The sequence below is a fragment of the Bombus flavifrons genome, chromosome 5, assembly GCF_040668555.2.
Source record: "Bombus flavifrons isolate JBK064 chromosome 5, iyBomFlav1_principal, whole genome shotgun sequence".
Lineage (NCBI taxonomy): Eukaryota > Metazoa > Arthropoda > Insecta > Hymenoptera > Apidae > Bombus > Bombus flavifrons.
In genome coordinates, this window is record NC_138446.1 from 7,834,567 (window position 1) to 7,856,811 (window position 22,245).

Here is a 22,245-nt window from a genome sequence, read left to right on the forward strand (position 1 = left end):
AGCTTAAAAAATTACATATCTGAAAAATCACATAGCTTATAATATCATATACCTGAAACTATACAAAAAATAATGTATAAATATAAATTTATATAAATATAAATATAAATATTATTATATCGTTATAGGCTAAGAATAAAACAATCTAACGTAAAAATAAATAAATGTTCTAATTATCTTCATATTCCGGAAATTTCGGTAGTTAATTTTGCAGCTAGATAATTCAATAATAGAAAGGAAAGATAGCGAAACGCAGCAGTGCCCTAAAAAATAAGTCATATTGAAAATCAATTTCGACACTAGTGTCACGTGACCTAAGCTATTTATTCGCATCAAATAAAGCCTTTCGCGAAAATTGTTCTCGCAATAAGAGCCGCGGAATTTCTTGATTGCAGCTGGAAGGAAAAGCACGCGCCATGACTGGAATGTAATATACACCCTCTGGCATTCGATTATTATCAAGATATTTTCTCGATGTTCTGGCATCTTTTTTCTTTTCGCCTATGAGCGTCATCTATCTAGTGTGAATATGTTAACTCATAAAAAGTCGACGTTGCGTTAAAGTAACATTTAATTGCAACTTTTTTTTAACATTTTACATTTTCAAATTCTGTATTTTAACATTGTGGTTATAAAATTCAATTTTTGTTTAATATCTTTCTTTCTGTTGGTATCTTTTCTTTAAACTTTATAGTTTTATAAACTGTAAAGCAATTAACGTATTTATAACATTATGATAAACTGTTTCCTGGTCCTTAATGAGTTAATTTGGCAATCCACAACTTTTTTACCTATGGAGAAAAATGGTATAAAATAAAACAAGAAGATATGTGTAATCAGTAGTAGACATAACACTTCTTATGTTATAATGAAGTTTGATATCTATTTTGATGTGGAATATATCTTATTTCCATGAATTTTATTAAGGAAAAATCGGAATTAGTCGAACTTGACCCCGAGTAGAGTGATTTTCAGTTTATTGGAAATTGATAACCTGTATAATCTACTTTCGAGTAAATGGAGATAACGAAGCCAGGGGAAAATGGATGTAGGTAGAAAAATATAGATTGCTTGAATAAGAAAACTATGCTATTAAAAACATTAGAAATTAATATTATGATGTCATTTAAAATTTGTTTTAACAATAGATATCTCTTCATCGTAGATTTGAACTTATATATTTTTTCTATTTATTATATTTTAAACTTTAGTATGCAACATATACAAGGTTAAACTAAATTAATACTTTTATATATTTTTATCTGTATAATTTTCTTCAGTAATTACTGCTTACATTTTTGTTGCAGTTCTTCTAACTCACAAGCACAATTTCGAAGTAGTATTCACATATGCGCATGCGTATCTATTACAAACTTAGTATATATAAATTTTATAACATTAAAAGAATTTAATCATTTGAGTAGGCACTTTTTTAATTTTCCTTGCACTTTTTACGAGCTAAAAATTACTAAGTGTTTGTTTACTTACCTTTTTTTTAATAAATGAAATGATTGTGTGTGTACATATTATGATGTAGTATCATCGCGCATGAGCGCCGCAGAGAATCGGCGGCAAACCAGTGTTATACGAAGTCTTCGTCTTTTCGGATCATTTGGAACCTGTTAGTAGAAATTGACGATAGGAAGGTGAAGGATCATGGAAATATCTGTGAAGCTAGTTCAAAATTGAGTAAAAGATATATAACATCTAATAAATTATAAATCAGAAACGAGTGATTTTTCAAGTAGAAAATCCACTGATTTTAAAATCTAAGATGCTTTTGAAGATTTATTTACTAATCTTGTTTACAATTTTAAAAGATGTATCGTGTTTATCCTGGCATGATTATCATCAGAATAGCGAAGACAGTTCGAGCAGGAAAAATGTTCATACAGTTCCGCTTGGTTCAGGAGCCACTTTTCATTGGAGGTATATTTTTATAACATTAATTGAATTTAATGTTAACAGATACACCGAAGAATAATTAAAAAAATGAAGAATCATTTTTTAGGGTTGATTTTATGAGCGAAATAATAATTGCGGAAGTCCACTATATAGGTGTCGACAATACTTGGTTTGCCATCGGTTTCTCGAATTATGGTGAATTAAAACCTGCCGATTATTGCGTTCTGTGGATTGATTGGCACCGACAAATTCAGTTACAGGTAATCGTGAAATACATTTAACAATTACACGAGAAAACATGATAAGTCCACTTTTATCGATTTTATAATTTTTATATGAATTACATTATATTGTAATTTCAGGATGCGTGGACAGATGAAGAAGGAAAATTAAATCTCGACCTGCAACAGGATTGTGAGAACTTTGCGTGGAGAAGAAGAGGAAATGTCACGAAGTTTACCTTCTCCAGGAAGTTCGATACTTGCGATGAAAATGATTACATCATGGAGGTAAATTAACTATGAAATTAATAAGAGATATTAGTCATTTGATTATTTCTCTTCGACATAAAAAAATATTTAAAAATTCGTAGAGAGGTACCACGCACTTAGTGTGGTTAGAAGGTTTGGGACCACTGTCGTCCTTGGCTGGTTTGCAAGTATCAGATGCAGAAGCTTCTGGCATGTCCAGAACAGAATTGATCAGGGTACTCCATAAGAAACCAACATTTCCACCGAATGCCTGGCAATTGGAAATGTTGACTGATCATGTAAAAGTGCCAAATAAGGAAACGACTTATTGGTGTCGCATACAAAAATTACCACCCGTTTTGTCTCAAAAGTGAGTCTATTAGACTGCAACAAAATTCGCCAGAATTAATCTTTTACCGAATTATTATTTCTAGACATCACATTCTGCAGTTTGGCCCAATCATACAAACGGGTAACGAACACTTAGTTCATCACATGGAAGTTTTCCATTGTGCTGGACCAATGGCTCTTGAAATTCCTATGTACGATGGTCCTTGTGATGGAGCTGATAGACCGGAAAAAACTCAAGTGCGTTAAGTTTCTTAGACAGATTTCTTCATTTATGTCTTTAAAAAATAATTAAATATGTTTTCTAGAATCATTTTATTTTTTACTCCGTCTCTTAGGTATGTAAAAAAGTCTTGGCAGCTTGGGCAATGGGAGCAGATGCTTTCGTTTATCCAGAGGAAGCTGGTCTTTCGATCGGTGGCCAAAATTTTAATCCTTATGTCATGTTGGAAGTTCACTATAATAACCCCGAACTTCAGGATGGGAACGTCGATTCTTCAGGAATTCGTTTTATCGTTACTAGGAGTCTTCGCAAATATGACGCCGGTGTCATTGAACTGGGTTTAGAATATACTGATAAAATGGCAATTCCCCCACGACAAGTAATGAATCATTGCACATATAATTAATCAAAGATATATGCACAGATATATATTATAATATATATTACTAAAATCGGAATTGATAACAAAATTTTTGTAGGAAGCCTTTATTTTATCAGGACATTGTATACAAGAATGTACAGGTGTTGGTCTCCCACAACAAGGAATACATATTTTCGCATCCCAACTTCATACACATTTAACAGGCGTAAAAGTTGTTACTCGTCATATTAGAGACGGAGAGGAGTTGCCTCTGTTAAATTATGACAATCATTATTCCACTCATTTCCAAGAAATTCGTCTTTTACCGAAACCTGTTACCATTTTGCCTGTAAGAATTAAAATCTAATACTTTATATATTTCACGTGTACTCCATTATATTATGTACATATAATAGATTTTAACGTAAATTAATGATAGGGAGATTCGTTAATAACAACTTGCACATATAATACGATGGATAGGGAGAATATTACTCTTGGTGGATTCGCCATTTCCGATGAGATGTGTGTGAATTATATTCACTACTATCCTAATGCTCGATTAGAGGTATGAAATATTAATATTCTTTTATAAAAAATTATAAAATTATAAGAAGAATTATAAGAAATATTCAATCTGCTTTAGGTTTGCAAAAGTGCTATTAGCGACGATGCACTGAGAACTTATTTCCGGTATATGAGGGAATGGGAGAATCAACCAACTAGTGTCGATAATGGAATTTCTGCAAATTATGAAAGTATAGAATGGACCAAAGTTCGTGTTCAAGCTTTACATGATCTATATGAAGCTGCACCATTAGGTTCTTAATTATTTAATTTATTAATGTATTAAGCATCTGAAGTTTGATTTTGATATTTCAATTGGAAATTTTAATCTATATTTGATCAGGAATGCAATGCAATGGCTCTGATGGATCTCGACTTCCTGGATTATGGGACAACATACCAGCCACACCGGTCAAACTACCCTTACCTCCACCAGCTCGAAATTGTCCACACTCGTCGTTAAGACAAGAAATAATAAATTCTATATAAAATTCTTTTTCTGTTACATACTGCTATCTATTTTCGAAAATATTAACGAAATCAAAATTCATGTCTACGGATTATACACAAGTCTGAACATTAGTGAAACATAAACGAAATAAAGTATAATTATAATTCATATGGATTTACAATGGTTTCCATAAACGTATAAACTTATCAGCTTACGCATAAAATATTTTACAAATAAAATACTTCTTTACTCACATTATTTAACAGCTCTTTCACTTTATCTATATTCTTTTAAGATTGTTTCATTTAATTACATAATTTTAAAAGAATATAGTTTTTCAAAAAAAAAAAAAAAAAAGAAGAGAATGAAAGAAAAACAATTCGGATTACACTACAAGGTGTTTAAATTTAATGTAGTATTTGTGTAAGCCAAAAAAAGAAAGAAACTGAAATACTATTAAAAAGCGTACCCTGGGAAAACGGTAAACATATTATCGATATATAAAAGTTTATAAACCTCCAGTATATTTATGCATCTTAAGGGTTCCTTTTTGGCAGTACATTGTCTTGCTGCGAATAAGCTAGCTTAATCGAACATTCGTTAACAAATACTTGTTCTATGAGAAATTGGTATTTGTAAAATATGAAATAATAAAAATAATCATAGTTATAATAATAATAATAATAATAATAATAATAATAATAATAATAATAATAATAAATCGTGATAGCTGAAACTTTGTCTTTACACATTTTACGAATGTACAAAAGAGGGACGCGTCTTAACGTTAAATGTGATATAAAAATTAAAGATATCCAATTATTTACGATATAATACACATGGGCGGGTTATACATACATACATACACACGCACGTACACGCTGAAATCACGCACACAATAGTTGCCTTGTTCGCTCGTCAAGCGCAAAGATCACTTCCGGAAAAATAACGTAATGTGTTCTTTTTTAATTTCTGTTTTCTTTCAATTTGTTCTTTTGTTTCTTCGTTTCTTTTCTCTTGTTTCATTCGACCCTTATGTACGACCTTTTGATCGAGCACTCGTTACATTTTTTAATCTTTCAACTTCGATTAGAAGTTGTTCACAAACATCCTAGCATGTAACACAGAATTCTATCGAGTATTAAATTTGTACTGCCAAATGCACTTCTGTGTGTTTCAACCCTTTGAAGTATATATTTCCAAAAAATGGTATCTTCTTCCTTTTTAGTAAAGCACAATTCTTTTAAAAATCTAGTGAACATGAAGATATAGACTTAATTAACTGCATTATGTAATAGTAAAAAAATACCATTATCTACCTAGTAGGTAAAATGTGAAAAAATTTTGTTTAAAATTTGCAAAATGATTTGTTTTAATCTGATATACTTCAAAGGGTTAACCATAGTTCTCTATTGAAGGTATGGGAGAGAATTTTTCTCTTTGGTACTTAATTAAGCTGTACTTAGACTTGAAAACATTGATTTAGAAAAGAAATTTAAAAAATGGTTGCTAACAGAAGTTGATTAAAATGATTTGTATATTTTACTAACAATATGGCAAAGGAATGTACACACACACACACATATATATGTAATATATAAATGTGTATATAATAATAAAATATAATACTTTAAAATTGCATATACAAAATATTTATGTTCAATTTATCCAAGGGTTGAAAGAATTTCCTTTTAAAAACAGTATTCCTTTTTAATTTTGTAAATAGATCGTTAAAATATCGAAGTTATTACAGTTATTATTACAAACTTAAGCAACTTGAATAAAAGAACAAACACGAGTCTAACCACAGCTTAAATGTTAGAAACTTGAATTTAAGTCATTTCGCGATATTTCTTACAAAAATTCGAGAACGCAGAATTCTTTAAAGATATTCTTATAAAGAATAGAATCAGCAGAAAAATGTGGCTTTCCTAGAAAACATAAATATCAAGTGACAAAATGGAATATAGCCAGCATATTTTGCATATACTATTAAAAGCTTTGATTTGCACATCTCGAGAAACGTGCTTCCTGAAACATTTAGGAACGTGATTGTTTTGAATACGTGGACATTTTTGTGGACATATGCGTAAAAAAATTTAGATTCTCTGCTAGGAACACGCTCCATTGGAAAAAATACTTACTTTCTAAAGCGTGGATGCGTTAACGACCGGAATTCCATATTTATGTTTCTTTCTCTCTCACTCTCTCATTCTACTTCACGGGAAGAATTTTTCCTTCAACATAGCTTTCTTTTTTGGAAAAATGTTTTACGTGGAATCATCACATAACAAGAGATCGTGGCTAAGACTTCGCGGGTATATAAGTATAAAATATATATTAAGGAGCTTAAAGTACAATACGTGTTCTTTAAGTCCACTTTGCTACATTATTCGTATGCATACCAATACAAGAGGAATTTCATCGTTCAGGATTTTGTCAAAGCCTATCTACTTATGCGTCTAATTCAGCGTTGTGTAAACGATACGTCACAAAACTAATAAAATATATATTATAAAAAATCGTTAATTTTACATTACAACGTGAGTTGCTGCGAGCCTAATTTCCAATGAGACTCGCGAAAAGCAGCTGACGCTACGATGTATCAACAAGAACCTCTCGACTAGAGTGACTGATTGTTCTGTTGCATATGCATTTGCAAGAAACAATAAAGTATACCGGCCTGTGCCATCACGTCCACGGTCCCCGCAGCTAATGGATCTCGACTTTTTGCATCAGATCGCGAATTCGTACCAGGACGCAGAAGCGTCGGTCCGAATACCGTCGCTAGGTTGTGCAAAGACATTTTATTTTGGGCCTCGTGTTTATTAACTCGTATCAAATGAGTAAGTAGAAAGTCGATAACTGCCTTATTCACGGCTGGTAGACTTTCGTATACTCTTCTGAGAGCAGCACCTTTTGATAACTCGCCAGTTTGGAAAGCTTCTAAAAACGCGGGATACAGAGCATCCGTAAAAAGAGCTTCCGGCATTTCACGGAGATACAATTTGAGCACACCTGTTACAGAGTGAACGTCAACCTAAAAATATAAAAATAAATTCATATTAATACACAACTCTTTGAATAATGAGATATTTTAAAAAGAAAGGATTTTATTCTTTTATGTAATGCATTGGCTACCTCTTTAAGCAGTTGTTCTGCTTCGTACGAATTACTTTCAAATGATTTGCGTAATTTTGTTAAATCAGAAGCTGAACCAGAAACGCGATATAATCCCACTTCTCCGACTCCTCTCCTTTCTACTTCTCTAACGCATGCGGTTATAATAAAAGGAACATCGCGTTTTTCACGTCTATAAAAAACATGTAATTATATTTAATACAGATGAACAAATTTTTAATAAAAATATATAATCAAAAGATTTAAATAGGAGTTCATAGTTCATAGTTCAAAAGTCATAAAACATACTTGCACACTTGTTGAATTTTAGCTCCAAATAAACCTTGAGGTTTAGCAGATGGTACCCGCCTTAATGTCACTTCACTTGGGACAAAACGAAGAGCCACATCTAATGTAGCTGGGCCTAAATTTAATGACCTTTCTACTTGATCTGATTGAAGCCAAGATCTACTTAATCTTTGTATGCATTTGCCACGTAATACAGAACGCGTGCCACATTCTTCGTACAACAAAATTCTAACATTTTGACTTCCCTCTAGTTCCACAACGAATGTTTCGCCTTAAATAAGTGAAAATTAAGTAATTAATTAAAAAAAACTTATTTATTTGACTTTCGAAGTTTTATAAAAATAAAGTTTTACCCCAAGTTGGAGCTTGGCCTCTCGCAACTCGACTTCTTGCACGTTTAAAATAGTGTCCATAACTATCAACTTCCACAATAATATAAAGATCCCCTACTCTATCTAAACCAGGTGGTGTCAAGCCAAGTAAAGTTAAATGAAGATCGCCTAATAATAAACTTTCATCGCGTCCTGATCTAAGTAAATAACTTCCCATATCTGTTTGAAGGTAAGTACGACAAGCTGTAACCCAAGCCTGTAATTCGTACATTGATAAAGGTAATGGTCCTGGAGGTTGTCCACCCTAAAAAATTATCATTTGCTATTCATTTCTCTCTCATTAGATAGGTATGATCATTTTTTTTCTATTATCTTTACTTGCATCCTCGTGTTGAATTTAAATAAAGTGCATTATTACATATCTTTATCTTATTTATTTATTCGAAATCTGTGAATTACGCACCTTTGACTTATCTAGGTACATATGGGAACGCATTACCTGTTGCAATGCCTCCACCGCTTCAACCCATTGAGAACGTTCAAATTCACTGGATAGAAAGAATGTGTACGAGTTTTGTACTCGATGTTGACTTTTGTGCGCAACGCGTAATACTAAATTTGGGGATGCTAATACTAATTGAGCTTCAAGCTCAGCAAGTTTCTTCCTATTTTTTTCTGAACCTCTACCACCGAGTCTAATTCGTTTTTCATCATTCCGTTCTTCCCATAGTATCTGATCACGTACTGTACATGCTTGTGATCTGAATATGTATAAATTATTATTATTATACATATAAATTATTATTAGGAGTAAATGATAGACTTTTATATGTACCTCAAAGCTACAACATTAGCTGGACTAGTCTCACGAGGTTCAATGCCATCTTCTGTCACTACCGCCTCTGCCACTGGTACATACCACTTCAACTCAAATGTAAATTTGTCTCTGCCAGAAGCTTTATACTTTGCACAAGCAATTACGTCATTAAAAAGAAAAAGATGTCTCAACTTTCTATGACCATCAGACAGTTCTACCACAAACGAGTTTTTTACTAATCTCCGTTGTGCTCTATCATGACTCTAAAAATAATATAGTTTTACAAAATACTAAATTAATTATTATTGTAGCTATAAATATAATTTATTTACCGGAAACATTGACTTCGTCTGAATAATATTAAATTCGTCTAGGAAATTTCTAGTCATACCAAGAGCCTCTGAAAGTGGCGCATGATCTGCATGATTCACTGGTGTGTGCTTAAGGAGATCCTACAATCAGTTGAGACACAATTATCAATGCGAATTGAGATAAGATAACGTTTACGAAGTACATTTCCACATCATTTTATCAACTCATCCAATCAACGTTTTATCTGTGATGTATATCTATACCTATATAGCTTTGGCTAATATAACAAAAGTATAAACTATACAATACTTACATGCAATACTAGCGCATTTTTTTGTACTCGCGCTACTGGCTTATGTAAAAGATCTTCAAGAGATAAACCTGGTCCTTTTGGAACTCCTCTGAGTCTTATATCTCTTGTAATTTCACCAAATTGAGTCGAATGTGCAGAACACCTCCGCACAGTATCAGTAGCGCGAGCGTAATTATGTAAGAAAGCTCCGTATAATCCTATATTGCTGGCCATTACCTTAATTTGTAATCCATAATAGAATATTAATAAGACGGCAGGATGTGTGAATTTCTCAATATTTATATATTAATATATTTAGTTCTTACTTTAAATTGTTCACCTATAGTAGTTTTACTGTCCCATTTGTCTAGTTTCTTTCTAAGACCATCCAAAAATGTTTGATGTAGTGCATGTAATTCAGGAATTTTATAAAACATCGTACCAAATTCATCTTCAGAAATAACAGGTTGGGATGTTGTTAATGTTGCCCTGATGGCTTTCATGTACTACAAACAACATATACTTTTTTAATCAAAGTAATGTTATTTATGTATATTATGGAAAATGATAGATATATTACATACTTGTAACATTACATTTAGGCATTCGACATAAATAGTTTCACTCTCTACCACCGAGTTTACGATGCATTTAATCATAGACGTTCTATCATCTTCACGGTCTTTACTTTTCTCCTGTCGACGAGGTGTAGTTGGTGTTGGAGATTCTAAGCTACCTTCGCTTAGGCTTAAAGGCTCTGCGTCACTACTACCAGTTTCGTTATCCGTGCTAAGAGCACGTAATAAGATTGGTGGTGCAGGACTTGCACCTTCTTCATCCTCACTATCCATTGCCGCTCGATGTCTGTAAATAAACAGATGTATATTTGTAAATATATATATTTAATGTAAAATTATTTTAAAACCAATAATGTTCAGATACAAATAACTTACTGTATAAAATAATCAATGTTGACATAATTACTCTGATTCCCTGGAGAATCAGGTAAGGAGGGTGGTCTTCTGGGTGGTGCTCTACTGCCATTATTGTTTCCAACAGGTGGAACACGTGCATCAATATATACATATTCTCCTGTTTGATCTAAGGCTACAGAATCATAATAAGGTTCCTCCTCTGATGCCTCTGCATCACCATCCTCTCCATCTTCATTAACTGCATTTTCTAAATCTATTTTTAATTGTTAATATAGATGAAACGAATACAATTAAAATTATTAAATAAAATTTAAAAATTATAAAATTATAAAAGGATAATATAGCAAAAATATAATACCTTTTTCATCTTCCTCTTTAAGAGATTCTTCATTTTTATCTTTCTTTGAGCTTCCTGTCACTTCAATTACAGTGACATAGTTACTTGGCACATCTGGGTCACTGTTTCTTCTAAGTTCAGGCACTTTATCAGGACTCCTTGGTATTTCACTTTTGGGTCTTTTGCTTGTACTAAGAGTAGAACTTAGTTCAGAAACACACTTGTCCTGAAATTTACTTATATCTTCACGCGCTGGAAGAGGTGGAGCTAACGATTCCACATGTTGAACATTAGATGAGCTTGTAGAATCTCCCAAATTATTCTCTGTTGCTAAACAACTGTGTTGATTTTGTGATTCTGTGGATTGTTGTTTCTCAGGTGTAGTTGTAATATTACTATTTGCCAATTGCTTATGACGTTCAACATCAGCCAATAACCTTTCTAAATATTCCACATAAAATTCTTCCTTTTCAAGTTCTTCTCTCAAAGCAGTCACCTGTGAAAATAATAATGATTCTGTTTAAGTATTTTTTATATAGCTACATTATAAAATATACATAATATAAATTTGTGTCCTTAGTAGATCATAACAAAATTGAAGTAAATAGCCAGTGATTAATCAGCGAGAATATATTGTATAAGGAAATTTAGTAATAAGAAATGATGTTCTTAGTATAGCAGATAGTTAAATATATTTAATGGCTTCATTTCCTTTATAAATAATAATAGATAATATATAGAGAAATTTTATATGTAAGGTAAACAAAATTTTTAAATTTATTTGAAACCAATACAATGAACATAAATAGTAGATCACATTAAAAATATCAATTATGGTTAAATATAAATTAGCTTAATTTCCCAGTTAAGTAAGAAATTAATACGATGACTCATAGAATAAAGCTCCCAATACCTCAGCAAGGAGGAAAGTTTTATGTAATAAGGAACTAACAATTTATTAAACAGTCCCCTTAAAAACATAAATCCTGTTTAAAGTTTTCAATATATTGACTCTTCCACTATTTATTTCTAAGAAATAATTGGCATCAAGATAATCATATCAAGACATAATATTCCTGTTTGGTCTTACTTTCATTAATAATACAGAATTAGAATGTATCATATATAAATCATAAATAATATATTATAGCTTTTAAAATAAAACCAGCTATGTTAAATTACTTAATTCAAAATGCAAGAAAACATATCCCTTGATATCCCATGTGTCTGATATTTCCAATTTTTATTTAAATAAATATATCTACAGAAAAATCTTAATATAAATATTTGAAAACTTTATCGAAGAAAATTCTTTTGCAATTAGAAGATAATAACAGAATTCCTGACTGGATTCTCACCTTCTGTTTATGCTTGACTAGGTTGGCCCTGACGTCTTCTTCCCAAGCTGCCGGCAAGGCGCTGTCCGGGAATCTCTGTACCCAGACACGCTGGAAATCCCCGAAAACGCTCATTACTCTACTCCAGGCCCTTTAAAGAGAGGACTCCTCGGGGACAGTGATGATCTCGAACACGATTCAAGCCGCTGTGTACATTGCACGGGCGCGGCGGCGGTCGTGGCTCTCACCCGAATACGCCTGATCACGATCTCGTTTTGACACAGAGATTCTATTGAAACGGACGTGTCACCGTAACGAGGCATAAGTCGTTCGTTTCGTTCGTGAACGATTTTCCTTTCCGGTACACGCTACAACGCTATACCCGAAGAATCAACGAAACGAGCGTCATACAACCGCTGTCATCTTGTCGACATCTCCTGCGTAGCTCACGGTCCGATCCCCATGCCCTCTCCTATCATTTTGACGCCTCTGCTATACTTTATTCACAGACACTGCCCTTCCTTAGACGTAGCAGGTGCGCTTCACGGATGATGATACTTTTCACGGTGCGCTTACGCAAAATAGAAATTCGTTTCTTACGAAACGCAGCTAAAATTATGCATTTTTCTCTTCGTTGACAGATAAAAGTTATACTTTTCTACGATGGTATAAATCAATTTTCGCTCCGTTGCAACATTATATTAGCGATGAATTTTAATTTTCGAGATATTCACTGGAAAAAAGTAACAGATATATTATAACGATACATGACGATAACTTTACGTAATGATTTAGAATTGTTGTTTATGTATATTTATATACATTTATAAGAAATTTAAACGCGCATAATACAATAAGAATGCACATAATGCATAAAATATCCACAATATAAAGGGTAAAGTATTCATTATAATATTTAAAGAGTGACACATAAATATCTACCTAGATTTCGTTTCCTTATAAAAATGTAAATTTGCATAAACCTTCGCAATTTAGTTATAAAATATAGGGGAAAGTAATTCCATCTTCAAAAGTGAAACGAAAATTTGGTTTATTTTGAAATCAATATTGATAAAATTTCTATTAAAGTATATTTCAAATGTAGATGAATAACAAAAATAATTTTTTTGATAATACATCGATTTTTTTTTAATTATAATATTGTATTTATTATAATGTACTCTTTAAATTCATTTTGAAACATATTTCCATTACTAAAATGAGGGGATCAATTAAACATTAAATAAATTTAAAAAATAACATGTATATATAGTAACAGATGATAATAAATACTTATAAATAAATACTCAAATATATATATATAATTGTTATTAATAGCATTTACTAGTAATTATTATGCTTGTCAAATACCTTATTCGAATCATTAATATGCTTCACGATTACTTCAATTATGTTCCTCACTTTTCCTGTATAATATATATCTAATATCTACTAACTCCATTGAAAGCATTGTAGCGCTACAGTGTGCGTATTCAAAAATAAAATCAAATAGCGGGATATTTAAAAAAATAATTCTATAAAATAATTAATTAATTATGTTTACAAAATTGTAAATTTAGATATCAAATTATGATTATGTGTATTGTATAATCGTTTTCTAAACATATTTTGATAACGAAGAATTATTAATTAAACTGAATCTTTTTTCATTTATTTTTGTAAGTTGCTGTACGGGTGTAGCTGTCAACCTCGGTGGCAGTACAATTTAGAGGTTATGTTTCTTTTAGAAAATTAACGAATTTTCATCAATTTTTCCACTTATTTATAAAAATACCTATTATGGACGAGAGACAAAACGGCCCGATATTACAAGAATTAGTAAAATGCATAAAATTGGAGTCAAAAGGCGGGATTTTGTCATGTTTAGTACGACTTAAAAATGATTCAAAATGCTATAAGCAATTTGCCAAAGATGGAGGATTAGGCATTTTAGTAAATTTACTTCATTATTATCATAATATAAAAATACTAAACATGACACTGAGTATTTTAGCGAATGCTTGCATGAATTCAGATGCAAGAGAAAAGGTACAGATATGTCTATTTTCATCTTTAAAATCAGTTGATAAAATTTATCTGTTATATACTTATAAACAGATATATATATATATATCTTTTCTATAGAATTTGCTTATTCATAATAATGCAGCACAAATCTTTTTCTAGGTCAGAGGCTCTAAAATAGCAAGTCGTATAGTTTCTATAATAAAACATATCAAACTAGAAAATACTATACATTGTCGTGCCTGCAGACTAATCGGGAATTTATCTGAAAGTGACTGGCATGCAAAATCATTATGTGAAGCTGGTGCAATCCAAGCTTTGATTAATCTTCTACAATTAGATACATATATGCAAACATACTTAATGGCTGTCAGAGCAATAAGGTATTATAAAATGAATATATATAACAAAAAATAATATCCTTGTATTAAGTGGTATTTTTGATTAATTTGTATACGTTTTTTATAGGAATATTTGGAATACATATGAAGGTAGTAGAGAAGAAATCTTAGAGTCTAGAGTAATATTTAGAATTACATGTTTATTAGTATTGGCAAAAGAAAAATCAGAAACAGATAAAAAGTATGTGGAGCTAATAGAAACCTGCTTAAAAGCCATATGTGCTTTTTTGGCCACATTGGATCCACGAGTTGGAGAACAATTACGAGGAGAAAAAGACATACAGGGTTATAAGAGTATTGTGCAATGCTGTGATATGAATAATAAAGTGGCAATTAGGTGTTTGTACAATCTTTGCCAAATTGCAGAATGTCGTCCCATTTTAGGGAATTTTGGTGCTATTGAAAGTTTTATTGCCCTTATTAAAGATCATTTGGAATTATCTAAGGAAACATTAGTCAGTTTATGTTTGTTCTGTAGAGAAGCTGTAAATCGTGCGAGAATTAGGATGGCATCGGGTTTAGAATTAATGTTATCTTTACTAAAAGATACTGAGAATGAAAAATATCATCCCATGTTATTGCATGCTTTAGCACAATTTGTTTATGATGATCCAAGCATTACAATAATGGTAAAAAATGGTTTGCTTGACGTTTTAGTTGTTAGATTAAAAAAAATGGTAACTGAAGATGTATCTAACGAGAGAACAAACGCTTCAAAGAAAAGAGAAAATGATTCTCCTCCTAGTAGACAAACGGAATTAAAATACAATAGGACGAATTTAGGAAGGTATGTATGTAAAATTTAATTTATGTCTATATTATAGAAAACGTAAATTAAAAATTTGTTCATTTATAGATTTAGTTCAGACTATTATCGAGATGACTGGAGTCCAGGAAGTGCTACTAGTGTTTCGTCTTCACCTCCCAGTACACCACCATTACCTTTTTATGATTCTATTGAAAATGACGAAAATGCTGAGGATAATTACAGTCCAGTTTGTAGTGATACAGAGGTGATGGATACAGAAGATGGTAAATTAGTTTATACATGTACTTTGTGACAATTGTTATAAAATTATCTTGAAAACACTTGGGACTAATACTTACACTTAATTTTTTAGAACCCCAAGCAGAAGTTGAGTCATTAAAGAGTTGTAAATCGATAACTATAGATATAGAAGAGTCTCAGAATGTAGGAAAGGAAACTAAATCGTCGAATGTGTGGGAGTATGCAAATGTGTGGACATTAGTATTACTAAGTCGATTAAGTCATTCAAATGATCCAATTGATCGGTTGGCCGATCCCGCAACCATTGAAGCATTATCAGCTTACATTAGACACGCGAAAAATCCAAGAGCATCTAGAATTTTAACTAGAATTATAAGGTAAGTAATAAAATAACACTCATTTTATAAGACTTATATTATTTAATAAAAGATTTTGTATATAGGAATGGAGCGTATTTAATGCCATTGTTAAAACAAGGCTTCGTTTTTGAAGCTGAAACGTTGTACGGTTCGGAACAATATACGAGACAGTTATGTGTTTTAGCAGAAACCGGCGGAGCAATAGGTGAACTTACGTCTATACTGCTTCGCGGAGAGGAAGCTCATAAATTGGTTATCGCAGTTTCGATACCATTCCTAATCAAGTCGCGATATATTCTAAAATCGCTACTTAACAATCACGGTGGTCTTCAATTAATATTTCACGTTCTATCCGACCAACAACATGTTCTTCACGAAAACGCTATTTGGTCAATTTGTCGATTAGCAAACACGCTTGAAATTCAACCTGAGATTATAGAGAAGTGTCAAATCATGGACACTGCTTCGACTGATTTTCCAAGAGTATATGACAATCATCCCAAACCTGCAACGGTTACATTTGAACTGGACGACGGTACGACTGTCGACGCTTGTAGGCAAACGCTGTGTCAAAAATCGGATGCATTTTCCGCCATGCTTGAAGGGTACTTTTCAGAATCGGGCAAGAAACGTGTTAAATTACGAAACACATCGAAAGAAGGTCTTAACACATTATTGTTAGCTGCTAATGGAGCAACTTTCGAAAATAGAACTATCGAATCATTGCTAGATGCCGTGCTATTGGCTGATAAATTTCTTATGGCTGATATATCAGATATTCTTACAGAAAGTTCTATTTCTCAGTTAAATTATAAAAACTTCAGTAAAGCGTGGAACTGGGCGAGAGTGAATTCGTGCCATGAACTGAAATCCTGTTGCGTGAAGAGGTTTCTGACAGCCCCGATGACAAAGCCTGAAAGAGTTCAAGCATTTCAAGATTTTTCTACCACTGAAAGTTTTCAGGAATTTCTAGACGAAGTAAGAAATATCATCAACAACGTTTTGTGCCAACGTTAATGACGAATTAATTTCATATATACAGGGTGTTTCGATACGGTTACTAAAACCGGGCATGCTTAAATTTATGGAGAAGTAAATCAAAAATACAGAATGAATAACGATGTTTTGTTATTTTTTATTATACTATCCACGCCGAAACACTCTGTGAAATTGTGATATTTACTAGCGATGGCGTGAGCAACTGTTATAATTATGATGATTTAATCATTTAATCAACATTCTTTAAGTAGAAAGCACTTAATGAGACTTTTATATAATGAAACATTTGGTTCGTACAATACCTTGATCATGCTTATTGTGAATATATTTTAAGATATGAAATTAATGTATAAATATACAATTTATAAGTGTCATTTAATTATAAATATATATTTAAATGCTGATAATTGTAAATAATTATATGCGTGCGCGTGCATACACAAACATGTATGTATGTATAATGACGAAAATATTTCAATCTTAGTTTATTCGATATAAATGTAAATGGGTAACACATTGTTTCGAAGGAACAAATAAATAAAAAATAGAAAATGAAAAATACTTTCCTTGAATGATATTTGACTTCGATACATTATCTATTAGTTTCTGTCCAGCAGCTTTAACTTCATCGGCTCCGACGGTACAGATATCAAGTGTAAAATTAATTTAACCTGATCCTTATTTATACATTCTATTTTGAATGATTTAACCAACTGCAATTTTTAAGATAAAATCAAATAAATTCAATAAATCTTAACATATCTTAAGTTTATTATTTTCGCACCTCTGCCAATGCAAGCGATATTTGTATTTCTGCTAGTTTTCGACCAATGCAACTTCTAACGCCTAAGGCGAATGGTAAACTCCCATATGGATGCACTACACCTTGATAAGTGCCTTTTTCCGTTCTAATCCATCTTTCCGGAAGGAACTCATTTGGTTGCGGAAAGTTCGCAGCGTCGCGACCACTCGAATAAAGTGATAATACGAGTAGCTCCTACAATAAAATATCACGTGATTTTTAAATACCTTCTTTATTGTTTATCGATATGTTTATTATAAGTAACATGTAGTATAAATTCATTTACCCCTTTTCGTACAAAGTAATTACTAATCACACTGTCTTCCGGTAAATATCTAGATATAAATGGAGCTATAGGATATAGTCGAAGAGATTCTTTGATTACGCCTTTTAATAGTGGTATGCGCAATATATCTCTCTGTGAAAGATCCTTCAATTGTTCAAATAGTTCCTCTTGCCTTTCGGGGTGATTACACAACAGTAACAATGTCCATTGTAAGGTGGTCGCTGTCTGAGCATAAAGTATAAAATTAGTTTTCAAATACTAGCAATGTATGTAAAATAAGTATGTAAAATGAATCATATTGAAATTTAATTTTAAATTAAAATTTTTCTTGAATTCTTTTCTTTATTCTATTCTTATTAATCTTTAAATTCAAATTTCAAATGAATAATATTATCCTGTCGGTTGCAGTTGAGCTAACCGTATCACCAGCTGCTAAAATGAAATCGGTAACGATGCAGATTGCGTCTTCGGCTTGAATACCTTCATCCATCATTTTCTTTAACAAACCGTCGCCACCTAATTTAGTCATTTCCGGGACCAGTACTCGAACAATTTCGAAAGCTGTGTCAGCAGATGCAATGAATTTTCTCCAAACAGGTAAGCGTAAATTCATAGCTAGTTTGGCTGGTATAATGGATAATTTAGCTGAATATTCGAATATTTTGTGCAACGTTTTCGCTAATATTTCGAAATCTCGAGACAACTGTTTCTTATAAAAATGCCAACACGGTCCCATTAACGTGGCCATCATTGCTGCAAAATAAAAAACAAGCTTCTATAAATACTTTTCTACCTTGGATTTTCGATTAAAGTAAGTTATTTTTACCCTCGATAGACCATTGATAAAGTTGAACCTGTAAGTTCGTTATGATAGCATCAGTCTTAATCTGTTTTTGCCATTTCTGTCTAAGTCCAGTGGCCACCTCTTGACACGGCTCAAACATTAAATTTGTTGGATCTGGTACTAACATTACTTTATTTAAAATCTTACGAAAATGTATCCATTCCTCGCCATCCCTATCAAAATATAAATGTCCATTTTAAAATTTAACCAAAAAATTTGAATTTCCTTCATTTACGTTCTTAACATACCACCATATTATGTGGTATGTACAATATGTACAACTTATGTACAATAATTATCAAAACTGAGTTTTATCTGTGATGTACATATTTATACATTAAAAATGACTTTTTTGATATTTTTAAACCAAAGAAATGCTTAAAGTTACTGTACATGAACAGTAAACCGCGGCGACATTTCCGTATTTCGTTGTAAAGTGTCCAAGCTTCCGGTAGGAAATGTTTTGGCGCCGAACCTTCTAGTCTAAAAATTCTTCGATATTCATGGATTGAATTTACGAAAACTGCTGTAACTGGTCCTAAACGTTCCCTATAAACTGGACCCAATTCCTTGTGTCTTCTATGAACGTATTCATGTTGCCTTTTTGGGCCGCCAGAAAGAATGAATGACAAAAGCGTCCCAAAAACAGGAATTCCCCGTGGTTCTGGTGCTTCCCGTATAACACTTTTGGACGCCGTTGTCACCACAGTAGTAAGATTTTTGTCGCGCGATTTCTCGGTGATCTCTATGTTCGACTGATTCGCGCCATCTATAGATTTCGAGATATCGGAGTGATCATCGATCCTCGATGCTTGCGACGCGCCTGTGCAATCGCAACCAGATGCACATTGTTTCAACGCGGTAACTTTATTGGAAACGTTTACAGATTTGCCCGTTTTGAAAACATTTTGCGCAACTTTCATCTTCATAATTCACCGATGATTCTTCCTTATTTACCGTTAGTGCAAAAAAACGATGATTACCGCTGACACGATACTATTGTAGGGTGTTATATATTTTACATTGAACACACGTTGTTGAGTCTTAAATTTAAAACTTTTATTTTGTCGACGAATCGTTCTTTCTTCGAAATCTCAGAAATGACTTCATTGAAATAGAAGTCGTTTAACAGTACTAAAGAAGCTCTTCTTTTCTTTCTCTGGTGTCATGTTTAATAACTCGAGATCAATCCGGTGATAACACTGGTTGACAATTTAAAGCGATAGCAGAATCGTTTTTATGATCATTGTATCAACGCCGATTCGTATATTTTTTCTGATAACGTGATCGGTTATAATTCTCTCGTGGTAAATATTTTTCATTTATACTTTTCTCCCGGGCACCTTGACAATTATTGCGGTTTCCGGTTGTAACCGGAAGTAGATACGGTAATAGAAAGTATTGAATCGTAAAGAGAGCGGAATTCGAGGAAAATATTGAAGTTACACGCCAATTACAAAACACTGGTATACACGTGAAGAAGAAGATCGAATACCGTTTACTATGACCGTTATCTAGAAGCCGTTTACCTCTCCGCTGCAGGTTTCCACTTTCATCCACGAGAATTCCTTCATTTTGTGATTTGCTACGTTCTTATTTTCAAATCATTTACAATGTCGCTGAGATTAACATAATAACAAGTAATTAATGTAAATTGCTGTTTGTAGTACTTCTTCAGTTACTTTGTTATTATCTTAATATTTATCCACAATTAATTTACATGATATAGGCTGCGTATGTGTTAAACTGATAACAGTTTGATGGTACCGAGAGGTTGTTGGTATTAGAACACTCACGTTTGTTGTATACTGACGTAAATGTAATATCTTTCTTAATTCGTACTTCCGATTCTTATATATGATCAATTAAGTTCAAATTGAGGCAATCACTATAACTATAACAACGAGTAATTAAGAACAATAAATAGATCAAACAGTTTTGTGCTTATTGTAGAATAATGTTTTTATATATAACACTATTATTTCTTTAGCTCTCTGTAGGTTCACTAATTTTACATTCACTGAAACTTATCTTTAATTATTGCCGTTGAGCTTTTTATATTTATTATTGTGAAACAATCGTGTCTGAAAATATCATATTAATATATCTTTTTATTTTTATAGAAACTAATCCGTTAAAATTATTTCAAATAGAGTTGTATGATTACAACTCCTTTTTGAATGGCACTACTAATCGGTTTTTCATGTGTTGGCAAACACTGATACTTCCTCACGGTCTGATCGTGGTTACCCCGAGCCCATAACGCCCGACTACTACACACTGTTTAACAGTTTCGAAGATATTTAAATCTCCTGCTGAAACTTCTTACATGGAGTGGGGACCACGTGCGAGGTTCCAAGAATAAAGTATTATAAGCTATATAAAATTTCATTATAGGAACAAATTTAATAATACTATCATGTATTATATCTATTTCATAATTAGTATTATTCGTACTAAGTTATGATTATTATATGTACTATATCTGCTTTTAATACATAATAATAATCAACAATTTAATAATTTAAAATATTTTCTATATTTAATACATTTCTACATTTATTTCTATATTTAATACATTTATATTTAATACATTTTATCAGTAATAAATATTTATGTATGTTAATAAATATGTTATGAAGTACAAAAAAACGGTATTAAAGTTCATCATTTCACGTGTTGTTTTGTTATTAAAGACTTGTAAATGACTATTTTAAGGAAAACGCAGTGTACAATATATCTAAGAACATAGTAAAACGTAATTTACATAGATAAGAAGAAAAGATATTTTACATATGTAAAATTGAATAAGGTAAGAAGATTTTGAACAGGACAATAGCATTTATAAATAATGCATTCGATACTTCCCATCTAGGTAGAATATCTACTTTCGAATACTACAACAAAATAGGTCCACTGTAAAGAGGCCACTGATAAAATTCATCTTATTTCAAACGGTACGCTCGTGTTTTTGGAAATTCCTCATTTGAAATTTTTTATGGAGCAGTACGCGTATCGTATTTTGTTTGTATTTTATATCTTATATGTTAATACAAATTGAAAACTATTTGATATCTTGCACATAATTACAACATCATGAAAGTGATTAAAGTGTAATCCTCATTCAGGCATACTTAATGATGCAATGCCACAATTATACATACTGTTGTAATCATACATCCAAAAAATTTATGAAAGAAAATTTTATTTATTGTTATTAAAAATTCTATTATATTTTAATCATTGACTGATTTCTGAAACTAATCAACATCTCTAAAGAAGTGCTTATCATTGAAATTCGTGTATTCCACGACGGATGAAGAAACGTCCAGGCAGGTGATACTTTTTACGCGTTGGGTCAGAAGATCAACGTTGAACAGTCAAAATGAAGTGCGATGAATATA

At 32.0% G+C, this 22,245-nt stretch overlaps 4 protein-coding genes across 6 annotated transcripts; 2 read left to right on the plus strand and 2 right to left on the minus strand.

Annotated features, from left to right (window-relative positions):
• Window positions 1-1,500: 1,500 nt before the first annotated feature.
• Tbh (tyramine beta hydroxylase) lies at window positions 1,501-4,499 on the plus strand. 2 transcript variants are annotated; one of them, XM_069114203.1, is made up of 11 exons: window positions 1,503-1,646; window positions 1,821-1,929; window positions 2,012-2,165; window positions 2,268-2,414; window positions 2,498-2,745; window positions 2,810-2,963; window positions 3,062-3,325; window positions 3,426-3,656; window positions 3,747-3,875; window positions 3,954-4,128; window positions 4,218-4,499. In XM_069114203.1, exons 3-11 carry the CDS (start codon window positions 2,022-2,024, stop codon window positions 4,361-4,363), a joined length of 1,638 nt encoding a protein of 545 aa, XP_068970304.1. In that variant the 5' UTR covers window positions 1,503-1,646; window positions 1,821-1,929; window positions 2,012-2,021; the 3' UTR covers window positions 4,364-4,499. The 2 variants fall into 2 exon arrangements, with proteins under 2 accessions (XP_068970303.1, XP_068970304.1); XM_069114202.1 differs by having other exon boundaries at window positions 1,501-1,929.
• RhoGAP1A (Rho GTPase activating protein at 1A) lies at window positions 3,417-12,849 on the minus strand. Of its 2 annotated transcripts, none has more exons than XM_069114201.1 (13): window positions 12,138-12,849; window positions 10,801-11,275; window positions 10,461-10,695; window positions 10,092-10,371; window positions 9,834-10,013; window positions 9,529-9,744; window positions 9,236-9,355; window positions 8,922-9,166; window positions 8,586-8,847; window positions 8,108-8,390; window positions 7,755-8,025; window positions 7,467-7,638; window positions 3,417-7,365 (listed from the first exon to the last, which is right to left on the minus strand). In XM_069114201.1, exons 1-13 carry the CDS (start codon window positions 12,249-12,251, stop codon window positions 6,949-6,951), a joined length of 3,270 nt encoding a protein of 1,089 aa, XP_068970302.1. In that variant the 5' UTR covers window positions 12,252-12,849; the 3' UTR covers window positions 3,417-6,948. The 2 variants fall into 2 exon arrangements, with proteins under 2 accessions (XP_068970302.1, XP_068970301.1); XM_069114200.1 differs by having other exon boundaries at window positions 8,550-8,847.
• Window positions 12,850-13,788: 939 nt separating this feature from the next.
• Rnb (BTB/POZ domain-containing protein Rnb) lies at window positions 13,789-17,173 on the plus strand. Its single transcript, XM_069112828.1, has 6 exons — window positions 13,789-14,165; window positions 14,304-14,524; window positions 14,610-15,329; window positions 15,399-15,574; window positions 15,715-15,928; window positions 15,994-17,173. Exons 1-6 carry the CDS (start codon window positions 13,917-13,919, stop codon window positions 16,925-16,927), a joined length of 2,514 nt encoding a protein of 837 aa, XP_068968929.1. The 5' UTR covers window positions 13,789-13,916; the 3' UTR covers window positions 16,928-17,173.
• Window positions 17,174-17,377: 204 nt separating this feature from the next.
• Window positions 17,378-21,128, minus strand: sad (Cytochrome P450 family protein sad). Its single transcript, XM_069112829.1, has 6 exons — window positions 19,235-21,128; window positions 18,824-19,014; window positions 18,416-18,750; window positions 17,998-18,222; window positions 17,694-17,906; window positions 17,378-17,622 (listed from the first exon to the last, which is right to left on the minus strand). The coding sequence occupies exons 1-6, from the start codon at window positions 19,768-19,770 to the stop codon at window positions 17,509-17,511; spliced, it is 1,614 nt and encodes a 537-aa protein (XP_068968930.1). The 5' UTR covers window positions 19,771-21,128; the 3' UTR covers window positions 17,378-17,508.
• Window positions 21,129-22,245: the final 1,117 nt, after the last annotated feature.

Excerpts from the sequence above, each read along its gene's own strand:
- Tbh (XM_069114202.1), top strand. The coding sequence starts at position 1,775 with ATGCTTTTGAAGATTTATTTACTAATCTTGTTTACAATTTTAAAAGAT. Across the intron at positions 1,930-2,011 it reads GGAGCCACTTTTCATTGGAG|GGTTGATTTTATGAGCGAAA; the intron begins GTATATTTTTAT and ends ATCATTTTTTAG. Across the intron at positions 2,166-2,267 it reads ACCGACAAATTCAGTTACAG|GATGCGTGGACAGATGAAGA; the intron begins GTAATCGTGAAA and ends TTGTAATTTCAG.
- Rnb (XM_069112828.1), top strand. The coding sequence starts at position 13,917 with ATGGACGAGAGACAAAACGGCCCGATATTACAAGAATTAGTAAAATGC. Across the intron at positions 14,525-14,609 it reads ATGGCTGTCAGAGCAATAAG|GAATATTTGGAATACATATG; the intron begins GTATTATAAAAT and ends CGTTTTTTATAG. Across the intron at positions 15,929-15,993 it reads ATTTTAACTAGAATTATAAG|GAATGGAGCGTATTTAATGC; the intron begins GTAAGTAATAAA and ends TTTTGTATATAG.
- RhoGAP1A (XM_069114200.1), bottom strand. The coding sequence starts at position 12,251 with ATGAGCGTTTTCGGGGATTTCCAGCGTGTCTGGGTACAGAGATTCCCG. Across the intron at positions 10,696-10,800 it reads TAAAGAGGAAGATGAAAAAG|ATTTAGAAAATGCAGTTAAT; the intron begins GTATTATATTTT and ends AATTAAAAATAG. Across the intron at positions 9,167-9,235 it reads AGACGAAGTCAATGTTTCCG|AGTCATGATAGAGCACAACG; the intron begins GTAAATAAATTA and ends TATTATTTTTAG.
- sad (XM_069112829.1), bottom strand. The coding sequence starts at position 19,770 with ATGAAGATGAAAGTTGCGCAAAATGTTTTCAAAACGGGCAAATCTGTA. Across the intron at positions 18,751-18,823 it reads TTATCAATGGTCTATCGAGG|CAATGATGGCCACGTTAATG; the intron begins GTAAAAATAACT and ends TTTATTTTGCAG. Across the intron at positions 17,623-17,693 it reads TATCGCTTGCATTGGCAGAG|TTGGTTAAATCATTCAAAAT; the intron begins GTGCGAAAATAA and ends TAAAAATTGCAG.